The sequence below is a fragment of the Vanessa tameamea genome, chromosome 13 (assembly GCF_037043105.1).
Source record: "Vanessa tameamea isolate UH-Manoa-2023 chromosome 13, ilVanTame1 primary haplotype, whole genome shotgun sequence".
Lineage (NCBI taxonomy): Eukaryota > Metazoa > Arthropoda > Insecta > Lepidoptera > Nymphalidae > Vanessa > Vanessa tameamea.
The window spans coordinates 4404603-4423192 of NC_087321.1; the positions used below are offsets into that span (position 1 = coordinate 4404603).

Genomic DNA, 18590 nt, shown 5'->3' on the forward strand with positions numbered 1-18590 from the left:
AATTGTTTTAAAATCACAGTTGAATTATAACATCGTCCATGTTAATAATTTCGTGCAGGTCTACGATAGACCCGATCGAAACCTATCCACGATTATAAATCGTTAAAAAATAATGATTTTATTTAGTCGACAACATTGTATCTGCAAAATTCGTATAATCGAGCTATTAAATCCACGAAATTCAATGACACGACAGTTCAACGGGCGGCCATGTTTGACAAAGGGAACTTTCCGAATACTTACTACTTTCGAATGTTTTTTTAATTGGAATGCCAAAATTAGAAAAACAAATTTTTTCGTCGCCTAAATAGAATATATAAATGTTTGATAATCGAAATAATGATTACAATGTTTGTGAAATAGTTATATGTTATATGAAAAGTAAATGATTAACCGAATTCGTTTAGTTTTGTTTATGTTACCACTACGAAGCCGGGTAGTTTCATTTAGTACAATTATATATTTATACATCATGTTAATTTTATTTATTTGTAAAGATTATTCACACGGTAAGGATCAAATGCCGCGTACGAAAAGTTTTTTCCCGTATATAGATCGATCTCATCGCTGTAAATCGAAAAATATCGAAGCAATGTCATGAAAAACGTGACACAGCGACGCTCATTTGTATGTTCCGACGTTCATAAAATACAATAACAACATTATACGTTGAAGTGCTGATGCATAGCTTCTTATTTGCATATGTACGGAACAAGATCGAATTCTCTCTCGATATAAATCATTGAAGGTATTGACGTGCTGAAAATTGGAAGCTTAAACAGCTCAGCACTAGACGAACGATGTAAAAGGCATGATATATACTGACCTCATTACTTGGCTACTTGTGTTGGTATTGAGATTTTATCTTAGATTCTAAGGCAGTACACCTTAAAAATCTTATCGATTTTTTAAAATGATTTTATAATTCTATTATTTCTAAATCTATTATTAAATCTTTTATCCCATTTTGCACTGTGTTTGGCGTAGAAATAATCCAATATCAACTAAAACGCGCTCATCCTAAGTCTAGGCCGATAAAATAGAGTGTCACATGCTTTTAAATATATGTATATTAAATTTGATAAAATACCATAATACGTAGAATGGATAAATTTACCGAATTGGCGTTGAGTAAACTTTTATCTAATCCAATCCCTGTCCAAAAATATATATAAACAATCTACCAAAAGTCCTTTAAAAATCAGCGAGTTAAGCTCTATCAGTGATTTTTCAAATCTAAACAAAATATCACTTTCGTACTATTTGGACTCTGATGAAGCAACCTTCTTAATAATGTACATTGTAAGTGAATCGACATTGTAAACACATTTTTAAGATTCGAATGTTATTCCCAAAGATACTATTTTCTTCGAAGCTATAACTAACAAAGCTTATAACGTCTTAGGACTTTAAACAATACAAATGAATTTCTAAGATATCGTTTTTTTTTATAGAGTCAAAATCTAAATCATATAATAAAAAATGGTCCTTCTGACCGGATATAAATCGCAAAGCAAATAACGACATGAAGATTCGCATTCTAATTGTACGTCAGTAAGGTCATCTCGTTGACCGAGTGCTAAAGCACAATTATGCAGTATATTTTTTATTATTTTCTTATAACTTAGACGTGCATATGGGTCACGTAAGAAATATTAACCTTTCTTTACGTCACCAATCCGTCACCACCATTGGGAACTAAGATGTTATGTCCCTTGTACCTGCGCTCACTCACCATTTCACCCAGAATAACCATTTAGCCTGTAGAATAATTATATGATGAGTGGGTGGTATCTAATCCAGAACAAAGCCTTACGAACAAGTATATAAAGAAAAGTTACTATACGGTAATTATTTATTTATTCATGATTTATTAGCAATTCTTTACTGTAGGTAGCTTAACCTTAACATAACAAGCTTCTAGTACTTTCGCAGGTAAGTAATAGTATTATTTTTTATTGCTTTATTTCGAGGTCAATAAATAACCTTATTTTGGTTACTGCTAAAAAAGCCTTAATTGTTTTGTAACATTCAATAATAACCCTGTAGCTTATAGTGCGTCAAAGTTAGTCAACTTCGCGTCATAGTTGCGTAGACCTTCGTGACTCAACTAATAAAATTTCCACGTTTAGTTTCCAATTTGTTTTATTGGACAGGCTTATATTATTATATGGGCGTAAAACTAGCTTCCCAGTGTAATCTATGGGATTAATACTTCAAATTGATGTGGTAAATGTAATCTGTTAGTTTATAAATACGGAAAGTCGAACAAATATATCAAGAAAACTCTTATACATTTAAACTTTTACGTATCGAAGTATATTAAATGTTATAAGAATATTTGGAATTTGTATTAGATGTTTGTAGTTGTACGTGTGTCTATATATGTATATATAACGTTATAATTATATAAATTTTTATTTATTAATGTCAATATATTTTTTTTATACTAAAATGTACTGTATAAAACCGTATTAAGGTATATTTTACAACGTTACAATTTATCATGTTTCTTGATCGGTGGTTGTTTCGTTATCTGTTATAAAGGTTAAAATTACATAGATTTTTATTGATTATTCAAATAACCTATAGAAAATAATAATGTCGAATAATAAAATATCTTTATAACGTAAAAACTCATCCTATAATGCTAAATACATTTTTAATATTTTTAAATTGTTTCCTTTTGTTAGTTGTCCTTGCTTTTCTATCTCAAAAAGAAAATATATTACTACTTGAACAACATTACACGTAACGGGTCGTTGCAACTGCTTTTTGTAATGCCTAATTAAAAGAATTACTTTCTGCATCCTCGAGAAGGGCATTGCCTAGGAGCCTCGACGTGGTTAATCCGGCCCTGGTAATAAAACCACTTGAAATTTTTAAAGATTTTATTTCATTGTGATAGTAAATAGACGTTTTAAGAATATAAATAATTATTTTACAATTACATTAGGATTTATGTAATTTACAAACGAGTAATGAGCATTACAATAGTGACCATTATAGATATGTACAAATTTTAAGTAAGACTACATTTTAAATACGCATACTAATATCATGTAAAAGCTACGCTCTATTTTAAATACCTTATTAAATTTTTATGTAAGAAAATAAAATAAAAACTAAGTATCGGTATTATTAATAATAAATGGAAACATAATTCGATAGCTAATTGCTTTACTAATAAATAAAATCCAAATATAGTTGTAATCAAGCTTATACATTAATACGATAAATACATTCGTAACAAAATTGTCATGAAAACAATTGATGGTTTTATATAAAATCGAGTAACACTAAATTCAGTTATGATAGAAACAGCGAAAAAAAACTAGCAATTAATATTGGCACAAGACGACTATGAAATATTTAATAGGCTAATTATAGACGTAATGAGGGATTCAAGATATTCACTAAGATATAAATCGTTGAAGATATTATAAACTCACTATTTGAATAAGGCTATTCGATAAGTCTATGATATACTAAAATATTAATAAATTCTCACATCACACCTACATCTACGAATCGACTGTCGAAAATATCACACATGCAAATAACACGAAACACATCACTCTAAGGGCCCACACAGACTACAGACTTGACCTAGTTGATTCTGTAATCGATTATTTTGTTACAATCTAATGATTCGAAGTCGATAGTTGAGTCACCTAAATAAACTGAGCTATCGTTTTTTTATTTGACAGATTGCTTAGTCTGTAGTATGATCGAGGCCTTATTATACACACGTGGATTTTTTTTTCGTTTGTGATACAATATAGCTTTACAAACGAAACGCAAGTGTCATTTTACTCGCACTAATAATAATATGAAACAGAATATTTGTTCAAAAACGTATTTGGCTGACAATAATTTGTATTTGTACGTGTGTTTGACATATAATATGACGCAATTGCTTTGCTGTATTATTATTGGATCTAAAATCAGATTGCAGAAAATAATGCCAATTTTGAAGATAATTTCCAAATTATGAAGCAGTAACTTAACACAAAAATCTCGCTTCTATTAAATTAAAATACGTACCGACGGCATAACTTTAAAAAAAATACACTATTTAATAAGTTCAGCTATTGAACGAAGACAATAAACGTATCAGCGTCTTTATCAAATTTTTAACATTAAATCGTCCCTTTAAATACTATCACCGAAGGAGAAGAGGAAGGAAATTTATCAAAGCTTATGATAAAATGGTTTTAAGATACACAGTAATATATAAATGTACATACATGTATATACTGGACTTTTTGAATGACAAACATCGAAACCAGAGAATGGTGAACTATAAATAGTGGAGGGAATAACGTCGTCTTAGCTTCAAAACTGGTATCGGGGCAAAATGTCCCACAAAGCTACAATTACCACTAATCCGCTAACCATACCATGTGGTCCCTTAACACCAGTTGAGAATCTTATAAGAATACATATGTATAGTGTAATTTTCAAGTATACTTATGTAGTGCCATCTCTCAAACACCTTTATCTACAATATATGGATTAATTGACTTATCATTAATAGAATAATTACATTTAAGATACAGTTTTTAAATTTTATTATTTATTTAGATAGTTTATTCGTAAACATCCATTTATGACTATTCAATATAGACGAATGAACCCACCGAAGATTAATTACAATCGGATGTTATCTTATAGACGTCATCATTCGCTTATTTATCTAGAACATCATGAGTGCAGATAATACAATTCATTGGACCAAAGTTCAACCTTCAAATCTACGCTAATATTCACTACATAGATATATTTAGTCTTCAAGACAAATGCAGTTACAACTATAGACAATCGACAAGATTATTTCTATTGAAATACACTAAAACTAAAATACAATATGAGACATTGAAGATACTTTATTACATTGCAATGCACTACCTAATTTATACTTACGCGAAAATTGCTTATGAAAATACCATTATAGACATTTTTTTTTAAATTTATAGATTGTATTATTAAAAGTGGCACAGTTAAAATGTTGACAGATCGTTAATTTATTGTGCAGATCTTAATAGATATAAGTTGCAATAAGAATTAGATTACTGATTAATTTATGTATACACTCAATAGAGATATGGTTATTACGGCCTATAGTAAAACTATTAGAATAGATGACAAAACTCCCATCGTCTATGGTCCCTCTTCAAGACACACTTTAGGTCGCGACACAGGTCATGCTTACATGTGACCTCAGGAAAAGTCTACAAAATTCGTTGTGGAGCAGCGATGTTTAAAAATAGTTCTTTAAACACACAATATGAAATTAAATTAGCACAGCACACACTCAAAGAGAAACACGATTTTGTTCATGAAGTCCAATGCGAAAACGATGCTAAAGTCCGTCCTTTCTCTTAAGGACTTTGTGCGGGACTAGGCCAAGGCGGCCTCATCTTTTCCAGCACGTATTTCAGCTGGAAACTTGTATGGAAATGCTACAGATACTCATCTATTTGATCGTAGTCCTCATCTGGGGGGGAAGGGCCCGATACCGACAGGATCGGTAAGCCGAAGTGCTTTACCGTATCAACACTACCACTGTCATCTGACTTTGCTTCTTCATTGATGGTTTCTTCCCGCGGTGCCTTGACTTTACAAAGTCGTTCTGATGAATCGCTCATCGTTGTAAGCGGTATGTTATCTGCAGATCTAAACGGCACATCAAATATTCATTATTTATTACAAATATGTAGACACGAATAATTAATAAGACAATTATATTGCAAAGGTAATTAATTGCAAAAGGCAATTAAGATCAAATATTAAATAAATTACAATGAGACATTTTTATGATTTTAGGGATCAAAAGGTACAGCTTAAATTACAAAATAATTTCTTGACAACAAGGTCACGTGAATATTTACAAAACAACCCAACTTCAATAACCCAAACAAAGGAGTTTTCTTTACACACGTAACTTGCCACAGAAGTCCCAAAGTAATCTAAAATCTTGGAAGTCATAAAATGAATATATCACCGAGATAAAAACTGGCATACATTTGGAAGCGAGCTGATCGATAATAAGTTTTATTTTACCTTGCTTTACGGCACAATTTCGATTGTGACCCGTGTCGCCTGAGGAATTCCCCTGGATCAAAGCCGGCGAAGCTTGTGGGCTCGGTGGATACGAAGATAGCGGAGTTGACGCGCGGACGATTACACCGCGCTAATAAGCGCTCCTCACACTCCAGGCTTTGTGTGTGTGTGTGGGACCAGCGCATGTGCTGAAATGGAGTAAAAATTTAATAAATATACTATAAGGTAATGGATTTTATAACAAATATGGAATGTAATCGTGCCCATTTTGTTAAACCGTTTTTGCATTTACGTGCTTAAGATACCAATTTTTTTTATACATTCGTGAGAATTTCAAAGTTATGTAAGAATAATGTAAGGCTTAAATTTTGACGGTAAAATTACTGAAATTTGCCGTCAAAAAACAATTAGAACTAAATTTATATGGACTGCTTGATATTTAGAGCGCAACAAAATCATAGGCAAATAATAAGATTAAATTCGTAGTATTTCAGAACTGAGAATAATTTCTTGTTATAATTGCATACCTATTTGAAATAAAATTATACGTAGCGAAACTTTTAGTGCTTCCTATTATCAAGTTGGCTTCAACTCTCTTACAAACGCAACCTTTATAGTTTATCGTTCTCGTATTTTGAACTTATGACTTAAATTTCGAAATCAACATGATAATATTTAGAAATAACCACTCATAAATAATTGAATCGATATTGATAAAATTGTCATCCGAGATGGCCCAGTGGTTAGAAGAAATGCACTTGATGATTACGGGTTCATACTCAGACAAGTGCCACTGAATTGCCATGTGCTTTACTTGTATATAAGATTCATCTCGTGCTCGGCTGTAATAGAAAACGTGAGGAAGCCTACATGTGTCTACTTTCAATGAAATCGCCACATGATTATTCAGCGAAATGCATTGAAGCTGCATTAATAGCTCCACACCGTCTCCTCAAAGGGAGAGGTTCAATAGTGGAACATTTGTAGGCTGTTACTGCTGATGAAATTTTGTTTAGATTTAAGCCTTGAGGAAGAATACCACTATCGATCCAAAAATGTTACTTATTCCACACGAATGAAGTATTTCGATAAAAACAGATACTTTTTAGTTTTTTCAAATATTGTCAACATTGTATTGCTTAATTGCATTTATACGTGCGATTCAGTTACGTTAAATTAAACGATAAAGATTGAAAATAACGTTTTTTTTATATGTATGGAGATATTTTATGCAGGTTTTGTTTAATTGATTTGTTTCAATCAATTAAATCTTATTCTACCTAATATTAATGATCTGTATTGTTGTGTTCTTGTTTCAAATATGAACAAGGAAGTGTAATTATCGTTACTAGGAATAAATCGACAGTGGAACGACTGGCTAGTAATTATTTAAATGTATCTAGGGCGAAGAGAAAACTTTACTTTACTCTTACAGCTGTATATTTTCCTATTTGATTGATTTCGTAATGACTGACAATAAAATTGACATGAAAAGACGATATTTGAAACAGCTTTTCAACCAATAAGCATTCGTATTTTAGAGTTAAAGTTATCACCCGAATAAAATTTTACTAATTTCACCAAAACGTTTTGATAAGGTTCATATTCCTGCGTAAAATAATACGATGCTTTACCATGACAGGTTTGTCATTGGAAAACACGCGATTCGTGAGTTAGTGTGAAGGAAGAAAAACATAAAGCGCTTAATGTTACGACTCAAAATACATACTTTTTTCGCTATAGAAAACTATAATATATAAGTTAAGCATTGATAAATTTAAAATTCGATTTTCAAATTTCTTTTTTTTTTTTAATTCATGGTTATAATGATATTCTATTGATTTTCGATATTTGAAATATATATATTTTTTTAACCTTTAATTTAAAGATTATTTTTAAATTAACCATTAAGTGGAAATTATTTGCCAATAAAAAAGTTAAATACTTTAACTTTATGGTTAAAGAGATATATTATAATTTTATTCAATAAAATGTATGAAACAAAAATTATAACTTTGATTATTTAAAGTATAAAGTAGATTCTACTAAAAAGAAACTCGGTTTCATCCTTCATATTTACCTGCATATTATATTTGTACTACTTCACGCTTGCATTACCAACATAAACATTTATAATGTCAAATAAACCTTACGTCTTTGGACGTTACTTAGTAGTAGTTACGAATTAATTAATAATAAAATTAGCATGATATTGTGATACAGACTGAAGAATCAGAAATTTTGATTAGATACCAGAAATATTTTTGTTAAATTAAATATGAACTCTGTATCACAAGCAATTAATTCGAATTAATACTTATAATAGAATTATCCCATATACCTGTCATATCATAGCATATTATATGTATACAATATTTACTTTAGAAGATTTCATATCATACCCCATGAAGGAGCAAAACCCCATAAATAGAGAATTTGTTACTGAAATTTATAATACAAAAACAAACTTAAACCCAAAACTAATAAACTCAACAGTTAGTCCTCAGTTATAATTTAAATTTAAACTAACTATAAAGCTAGCTGTTTTCCAGTTTTGTAAGAATATATAATTTTTTACGTTCACATAATATATTATATAACAGTCACGCATGTCGACTTAAACATTCGCATTTTATAAATATTGCAAATACGAAGTGATTTATTGGCTCGTGTTTTGTGTATTAAATATAAATAAAGCACCAAGTAAATAAAGAACATTGCATGACGTATAAGCGTGACGTGTACTGTGCTTTGGTTTGGCGAGACAAATGTGGAACGCTGAAGTTGCATTCCACAAACTTAACGTATACATAATTTCATTGTGCACGTTAGTCGCGTTCGTGCTGAAGTGTTTTTTTTTTTTTTCATTCTCGACGGCCACTTTGACGTCACGGAAGTGAGGGGACTTTAATCCCATACCGCCTTATCCGTGTAAGTACCACAATGATCGTTGAGAATTAAATACCACGAAATGGTAAACCATACTAGATTCTTGGAGACAATTTGTGTATCAAATGAATAATTATAATTCATTTAAGTATTCATATAAAAATACAGTTTGTAAGAGAATGTAGGGTTGTCACAACGATGACTGACTGACCATAATAATTTTAAACACAGTACATAAATCATATACATATATTGAATTTGAAAATCGAACGCATTTTGTAGCAGTTGAAATACAAAACTTATCAAAAACTTAAATAAATACAATAAGAAATATTATCACGTAAAATATATCAGTTGAATACATCAGAATACAAAACGAAGACTAGATAAGATCGAAGCCTTCCGTGAAAATTGTTGATACAAACCGAAAAGCTGCACATACAAATTCAAAACGTATGAAAAAATAGCCGAAACACGCTTGAGGTGTTGATAGCAAAACCAAGAGCAATCGCAAAAAATCCAATCGTGATCAAAACTGCCTGTGCAAAACCATACAATTTTTGAGCGTGCATGTTGGAATAGCAAATACGTGTAACGTGACGCGACTCGTAATTCGGAACACACTAGTAAGCGTGCTACGGCTTACTTGGTGGTCGCAACCGGCACACCGGCATTGGCAGTGAGAGCAAGGCCGCGGCCTAGCGCGGGCGGGGCTCCGCTAGCTGCCATGGTTTTGGTCGTCTGGCACTGCATGCAGCAGTGCAAACTGACAGCCACAGTCGCGGGCGCTCCGGCGAGGATATTGGAAGCAACGGTCCAGAAGACAGCACACGTCCTGCGTACCACATCGTTTGAGCAACGAAAAATCTATTACAGTTCCAATTCGCGTTTTACAATTAATCTTCAAGCTAGATTATGAATCTAAAAATGATTCAATTTCAATTAAAAATAATTTACATTTAGTACACTAATGTGATTTCGTAAGCTTCTAATATAAAATAACTAGCAAGCAGTAATGTTTTGTTACATACAAATTGATATTCGGTGTGTATGATAATTTACATACAATATATTCTAACGAAATTTGATACCACACATTGGGAACCTCGTATGTACTCTTATGAAATATCATATACACTAACAATGTTTTTCGGCAAAACAAAACTTTAATATTTAGAGGTTTACTTTTTAAGTTGTTTCTTAAAGTATTGTTGTTCTTCAAAATAAACTCAACTATAAAGTAACTAAATTGAAACGGCTCGTTTAACTTCTAACTTATCTAAGATACGATCACGCTAAAGTTGGAATCCGACTAAAAATATTACTATTTCAAAGACGTTCGTGTATTTTAAACTAAATAAATTTTATACATAATTTTTAATATCCTTTAAACGAGATCAAATTAATGAATTTGCATTTGTTTCATAGACGTCATCCTGTTTAATGTTTGGACTGTTTTGCATTAAAGCTGATGTAACGCAAATTAGTGGAACACTAATGGAAAACACTTTTTATTCCAATTAAAACGAGTCTTTATGGAAATATTTATTTTATGGATTGGAATACCTCGGCATGGTATTTACACGGTACGTACTACCATATTGAAAATATGTAGCAATTAGTTAATAGGCAATTATTATTTTTTATTGCTCGTTTCGTAGAGAATTTTTAGTAAAATTTTCTTGTGACTAATTAAACGCGATACAGTTTTAATTTTAACTCGTTAAGTCAATGGATTGCCGTTATAATTAAACGGAATATAATGATAATAAAAAGTTAAAACGCTTATTAATTCATTAATTAACTTATTTTTTTTATTGTATGTATTAAAAAATCTATAAAGCGAAGTACCAATGACTTTTTCGACACGAAACGATAGGAATGACTTGAAATACGATGATTGACGAAGTCAGTACGGAAAACTATTAGAACTATAAAAAATTAATTACATATTTATTTTGATATACAAATTTATATTTTATTTAAAAGGTAATAAGGTCCTGAATGATTGATTATCAATACATAGCTTAAAATACAAGACACTAAGATTTGATTGAGGTGACCTTCGTTTTGTTATAAGAGACGTACCTACTAAGAAATGATTTTGTACAATTTTAATTTACGAAGCGCGCCTTCTATTTGCTCTTCAATCCTCAAATCATTGAATAAATTCGTTTTCAAATAATATGTCATTATTTTTAACTATGAGCCAGGATGGCACTGTGAATAAATCAAGTGAATCTTAATGAGGAATTCGTAACAGAAACCGGAGTGTCATACTTCAGTACGGGCGGTGAAACCAATTATGTTAATATATTTTCTTTATTTAAAATATAAAATTTACTTAAACTGTGATTTTGCTTATTCAATGTTTCGCAACGTTAATACATAAAAGTTCATTAGTAAAAAGTAACAGCCTGTACATTTCCCACTGCTGGGTTAGGGCATCCTCCTTTGAGGAGGAGGTTTGGAGCATATTCCACCACGCTGCTCCAATGCGTATTGGTGGATACACATGTGGCAGAATATCGTTGAAATTATACTCAAGTTTCATCACAATATTTTCCTTCACCGCTTGTCACGAGTTGAATTATAAACACAAATTAAGCACATGAAAATTCTGTGGTGTTTACCTGGGATACTCGCAATCATCGGTTAACATGCACGCGTTCTAACCACTGGGCCACCTCGGCTCTTACAACAAACTCTATTGAATTGAACTATTTACAATTATGGTGGACTTTCGTTGCTTCATATTGATAGTTACTATAAAGGAAGACCAATATAATAGCACGACTGTGAAACTAAACGATATAATATTAAACACTTAAACCGTTTTCCTACAATATAATATTAAATCTAATAATTTCATCGAATTTCATGTAAATAGAGATTATAACTGCATCATTCATACAGGGAACTTAAAATATTTTCGACGTAAAATTCATTCAATCCACTCAACCAATACCCCTTTTGTGCTCATTATACAAAATATTGACAATATGTAAAAATATTTACTAAATTTCATAAGCAATTTGTAATTACGCACTAGCGATGCTTCAAAGGTTTTAATATACAAAGAGGTCTACGAAAAGAGGTTTGATAGTTATGACTGTATGGTTTGAATAAAAAATAAAAAAATACTGAACGCCACTCGTATTTAAAAATGCTATTAGTCTTCGCTGTGGTCAATTATCGTTACGTTACCGAGAATTAAGTCATGAAACTTACATGAGTTAAAGGAGAGGTTTTATTTTTTATTTTTTATTAGCTAGCTGTTAGTTGTTATATGCTTCTTCACTTAGCATTAGTAACTCTATAGTATTTTATATTTAAATATTTTAAAAAGTACCCTTAAAGCATATGTTTTCTAGACGGAATTTCGGCTACGAAGCCACTTGAACGTGATTAACAAATATTCAAACAGACAAAAATTCGCATTTTTACTAGTGTTAGATATACTTGTTAAGTGGTCACCACCGCCAATGAACATTGGTGCTTTAAGAAATAACAACTTTTCCTTACATTACACCAATGCGCCACTAACATTGGCTCACTCACCCTTCAAACCGGAACACAACTATACAAAGTATGGACGGCGGTAGAATATCTGATAAGTGGGTGGTACCTAACCAGACGTGGTTGCACAAATCCGTACCACCAAGTGCATAAATACAGATTTTATTATTGTATTCGATTTCATTAAAATAAGTGTAATCGTTTTCAGTGCGTTATTATTGTTTTTGATTTAATACGAGATTTACATGCGTAAGTTTAATGATAAAAACTGATTTAATGAAAAGGGAAGATTACTGAAAATTTTAATTTTATTTCGACCTATGAATAATAAGATTAAAAGTAAAAATTAATTTAAAAATGTACTGGTGCATTTATTGCTGGTAAATTTATATGCATATTAGAGTACTTCGATAGCTGTAAATTTTATGTATAACTATCTCCTTTGCATTTTAATTAAATCAACTACGGAGTTTGAATGAAAATCGGTGTTTCTTTCGCGTTAGTTTATTACAACATGAATGCATTATTCATGTTTGAGTTAGTTTTGTATTTATTTAAAAATAAAATTTCGCTAAATGTAAAACCCTGATAGCTGTTTACGTAATATTACAATAAAAAATTACGTTTTAACGATAATGTTAAAAAATATATCTAATTTTTTAAAAATATCTGCAGTCATTTCTTTCCTTCGGTATTAATGTCAAATAGTTATAAGGTCGTATATCCTAAAGTTTAATTATCATTGTTTACGTGTATGTATATATATGTATATAAACTATATTTAAAATATTTGATTAATACGTAATGTAATAATTTTAGAATTGAAATATCGAAAACGAAAAAATACCTTAAAAAAATTTATACTTGAAATTTAATTAAATTCTACTGAAAACAAGAACATCATGAACAATGAATCAATGTGATAATGAAAGGATTGCGTGAGATAAACAATAAAATAAAACACATCACATGACCTGCAGCTAAAGCTAGCACGATTGGGATTCTAGATAACAAATGAAAATTGAATCGAGAACTAAAATACACTGAAAAAGCTATTTGATCAGCAATCGTATCGAAACTGAATCGTAAATTCGATTATGACGTATGTAAACGATAAACTCGATTAACAAGTGATTTTAAAAATATTTTCGTTATAATCCGAGCATACATCCTATTTTCCTTTTGAATTTAAGTGCTTTGTGCAAGCCCATTTGGGTACCATCTGCTCGGCGTATATATCTACCACAAAACAGCAACGATAGTATTGTTGTATTCTGGTTTGATAAGTGAGCCAGTGTAACTGCAAGTACAATGGAAATCGTATCATACTTAATTGCTTTATGTTTATGGTAGCAGTAACCGCTTACCATCAACATTTGTCGGTCCATCTACCTATGCAACGATAAAACATTTTTATATTTATTACGCCTGACGTAGGATTTGTATGGTGTAGGGTGTATTGAACAAAACACAGAACGTTATTAGATGAACAGTGTCTGTACGTCTTATTTTTTTATTAAATACCTTAAATTTTCAGAAAACGTATTCCGACTTCGTACGGCAAAAACAACATAATTTTTCAAACATCACAGACTCTTTTACAAAGTTAATAATAATGTTACGATATAGAATTTCATCCGAAAGATTTTGGCACAATTATTTCCATTAACGCCGAACGTCAACGAGATAAATAATTATTATAAACGCAAATATAATTACGATGTAAATTAAGTGGTGCTTCTTAGGATATCAATCCGCGAACTTTAGTTAAGATTTTGTCATGGTGGGTAAAGATGATAGATTAATTTCTCATAGTATCGCCATCTTTGTAATAAATATTTAAAACGTGATAATTTTAAACAACACTCATAAAATAAAGTATCAGCCTGTCAATGTCCTACTTCTGGTCTAAGGCATTCCCTCCTTTCAAGAAGGCTCGGAGCTTAGTCCACCACTCTGTTCCAAGTGAATTGGTGGATGAACATATTAATAAACGACACATGCTGGTTTCTTCAGGATGATTCTCTTCATCGCTGTTTACGAGATGAATATAAACTCGAATTGAACTCATGAAAATTCAGTCACTTGCAGGGTTTGAACCCGCAATCATCATTAAAAAAAAACACAAAATATAAAAAAATAAGTTGGATCCTTTATTGGCATAGCATATTTATACATTATTTTGATAAAATACGTAAAAAACCTCATCGTAAAGTACCAGGTATTTTTATACTGAACATGTAACAATGTAAGCGTTTTATAAAAACGTTTTTCACACCAAGAAAGCTAAACAGAAAGCAAAAAACTACTCCCCAGTCTCCCAAGACAACAATACGTCAGCTATGTTTGCACGAGAGTTCTAGGAAAATCTGTCAAGATTACGTCGACATATTCCGTCGAAGATATACGGTATACACTTTTGAATGTAACTATTTCGTTCGTTTTAAATCATTTAAGACCTTTTATTATATGTATTATATTTCTTGGCTTAATGGTACGTGTTAGCTAGCTTATCAGATACGTGTTTTATTGAAGATCTCGACCTGGATCAGACCGCGGGTCGGGCCAGATTAAAAAATAAATAAAAATATTATTTACTTAAGTTGTATTTCATAACCATTTTTATATCGTCATTTTAAAGGGTTTAATTGAATGTAAAACTACAACTGGTTGGTAAAGGGGATTTAACAGAGCCCCAAACAAGAAACAGACAGATTTACATGATATAATAAAAACAACAGCCGAGATGGCCCAGTGGTTAGAACGCGTGCATCTTAACCGATGATTTCGGGTTCAAACCCAGGCAGGCACCACTGAATTTACATGTGCTTAATTTGTTTATAATTCATCTCGTGCTCGGCGGTGAAGGAAAACATCGTGAGGAAACCTGCATGTGTCTAATTTCAACGAAATTCTGCCACATGTGTATTCCACCAACCCGCATTGGAGCAGCGTGGTGGAATATGCTCCATACCTTCTCCTCAACGGGAGAGGAGGCCTTAGCCCAGCAGTGGGAAATTTACAGGCTGATTATGTTTATGTTATTAATAAAAACAAGAAACAAAGTTAATCAATAGACTCATGTAATTGAGGCAATTGTGTATTGAGTTCGCGGTTAACGAATCAGACTCGTTTTGTATACCTCTGCACCAATCGCTAGCTTCAAAATAAAAACTGTTTCTTTACTTGATCCAATGTCCGTAGATTCATCTAAATTTCGCAAATTGTCTACCGCAGCAATAATCATTTACGTCAGTGTGTTCCAGTTTGAAATATGAGTGAACCAGAGTAATTACTAGCACAAAGGATATTTGAAAATAGAACCCCCGGATCGTAGACCCAACATGGAGTTCGTTCAGTGCTATAATATCTATGCAATTCAAAAGAATTGCATAGATATTATAGCAACTATTTTACGGCACCAATTTATTACCAAATCACGTGGTAGATTAAACTCAGAGCCTCGACTCTAAAAGTAGAGTAATCCTTATCCCAGTATAAGGTTTACAGGTTACTTTTACTTTATAAGGGAATCCAGTCACAAGTGGAAAATTGTTATGGTTATTAGAAATTTACAATCCAATTACGTCAATACAAATTATTAAAAAGGGCGTGATTATTTTTTTATATTGTTTACTTCGTTTAATTTAGAGTAGTGATAGTATTTTAATTAATTTAAATTACACTTATGTTTTGCATGTTCTTCCAATATTTGACTTAAACATTTGTATTACTGTAAAGGATAACAAACATGAATACATACAAACTTTCGCCTTTATTATATTAGTGAGGATAGGTTAAGTGGCTAAAGTTATAAAACCGTTTGTTTTTGACAAAGATATTTTATCATTAAAATTTATTCATATACTGTGTTCGAATTGTACGTCACGATTTTGATTAAAACCGGAAATAATTTATTGAATATTGTACTACAAAGTAAACCGAAAAAAAAAAAAAAAAATTTATTCAAAGTTTATTTGTATTTGCTGTATATATTAGCAGCGTTATTCAAAGTTTCTTTCGTAACTTCCTCAATGAAAAAGGTGTCGGTGTAAGTGTACATTTTCTTGATAACGTTATATATTCGGAAAAATATACTTAATAATAAATATTTATATTTGCAATTTTTAAAAAAGAGAATAATATACATAAATATTGGTTATGAAAACGATTTTAAGAGTGTAAATTATAATGAATCTTTAATTTTTATTATGTTTCAAAAGTGTGAGTGATAACTGCACCGTAGTAGTTTTACTTTTAAAAGACTGCGGCCCATGCACAAGGTTTATGATCCCCAAAGGGGTCACGGCCTACACTTTGAAAAGCACTGCTATAAAATATTGCGACACGAGGTATTTTTAAGAGTAGAAGCTAATTCTACGCCAGCGAAGCAGAAAATATCGCTTGTGTAAGTATATTATTCACTTTGGAAGCAATTTAGTTCTCGTCAAAAATCCCATGTCAATTCATGTTATCATCCTAAGTCAGTTTTATGAACAAACTCTGAACAAAAATATTCCTCGAACTCCCTTAAGTATATATGTAACGAAATAAACCACTTATTTTTACGAAAATACTTAAAATAATTTAAAAAACTTGTTTTGCATAAAATATTCAAAGAATTCGAGCTAGAGTGTTTTATTATTACAATTTTTTGTATCTTCTGTCTCCTACACGGCTCACATGTCCGTTGTTAGAAAACATTCACACTTAACTACCTTATATCTTATAACAATATCTGTAAAGGTGTTACTTACGTAAGGCAGTTTACAAAAATGCGCAAAAAAGCCCGAAGTTAAATTTCAAACGCTTAGAAACTCTTATAATTATAAAGTTCTATTTTCTATATATAATAACATATATATTTTAACTTTTCAAACGTTTATTTTTTTTCTAATTATGTTAATTAATTAGTGTATAACACGTAACTACTGTTATTTGTATGGCCAATGCTGCTTAACCATAATAGTAATATTAATCACGGAGGCCAGATAATGAAAAATAAAAACAAAATGATAAATCTGTATCAATATGATATACAACGTTAATTACAAGAGAGGGCAAGTGATGATAAACTTATATAAAAGCACTAATACGGCAGGTGTCGTGTCCGTCGCGACATTAACATCAAAAAGTAATTGACCCAAAACTCGAAGATTATCGACAGATAGCATGTTGGAATCCATTTTCAGTTCTAAATATCATTCCCTTTGATAAAATATATGGAATTAGTTTCCTAAGTGCAGCACATCTCGTTGAGTCGAAGCAGATATTGGAATCGAACACAATACATATGGCTGGACGTTACGGAACAATCTCGGTGTCGATCGGGCCCACGCAATCTGGAAAGCGTTTGAAATTGTATACATGTTGGTTTCATATATTTACATTTGTTCAAGGATTATATTCCAGTATAGTATAAATTTGGTATCACTTTCATTGAACCGAAAATCATTATGTTTATCTGATTGTGCTTGCGAAGGAGACAAATTTATCTTAGTAAATCCAACTTTGTCAAATTGCCTGAGAATACTTCCATAGGATTTGTCATAGAACAGCACATGGGATGTCATTTTTTTTGTTTTTTCTTTTCGATCTACCAAAGTTTTATTTTTAAAGTAAGTCTCCAAACATGTCTCTGATCTGATGAGAAATATTTATTACTATCAACCAACCACATAATGACCACTAACAAAAAGCTATAATCGTTCTAAAAATTAAATACTAGTTAAGACCTTTCTCTTTAAAGAGTAATTCGTCAAGTCACAGCTTACTAACGATAAGTTATATTTCAGTCAACATTTTACAAAACAGGTTATTCTATAGTTGTTTTTGATTTAATTTCAGTCACGGGACTATGAACAAAGAATTCCCTTTGAATGCAATAGAAACCATAAGCAAATCTAAATGACGTATAACGTCAGCTCGATAGTTAAAACTGACAGCAATCATTGGAATAAATCCAAGGCACGTCAAATTGAATGGAAATGATGGATTTTGTTTATGTCCGAAATGACGGTTACATCACAAAAATAGAACTGTATCAGTTACTCATGTAAATACAACTGTTATACTGAAATTATCACTTCTGATTCGCCTTAGTCATAACAAATAAA

The 18590-nt window shown here is 31.2% G+C and overlaps 1 protein-coding gene across 3 annotated transcripts in view; it reads right to left on the minus strand.

Moving 5' to 3' along the window:
- Nucleotides 1-2877: 2877 nt before the first annotated feature.
- The window catches only part of LOC113397957 (uncharacterized), a 150705-nt gene continuing 134992 nt past the window's right edge, over nucleotides 2878-18590 (minus strand). For all 3 annotated transcript variants that reach the window (XM_026636493.2, XM_026636494.2, XM_026636492.2), the window contains 2 exons: nucleotides 6067-6254; nucleotides 2878-5679 (listed from right to left, as the gene is read on the minus strand). In XM_026636493.2, coding sequence (XP_026492278.1) covers nucleotides 5466-5679; nucleotides 6067-6254 — 402 coding nt within the window. In that variant the 3' untranslated portion in view covers nucleotides 2878-5465. The remainder of the gene's footprint in view (nucleotides 5680-6066; nucleotides 6255-18590) is intronic.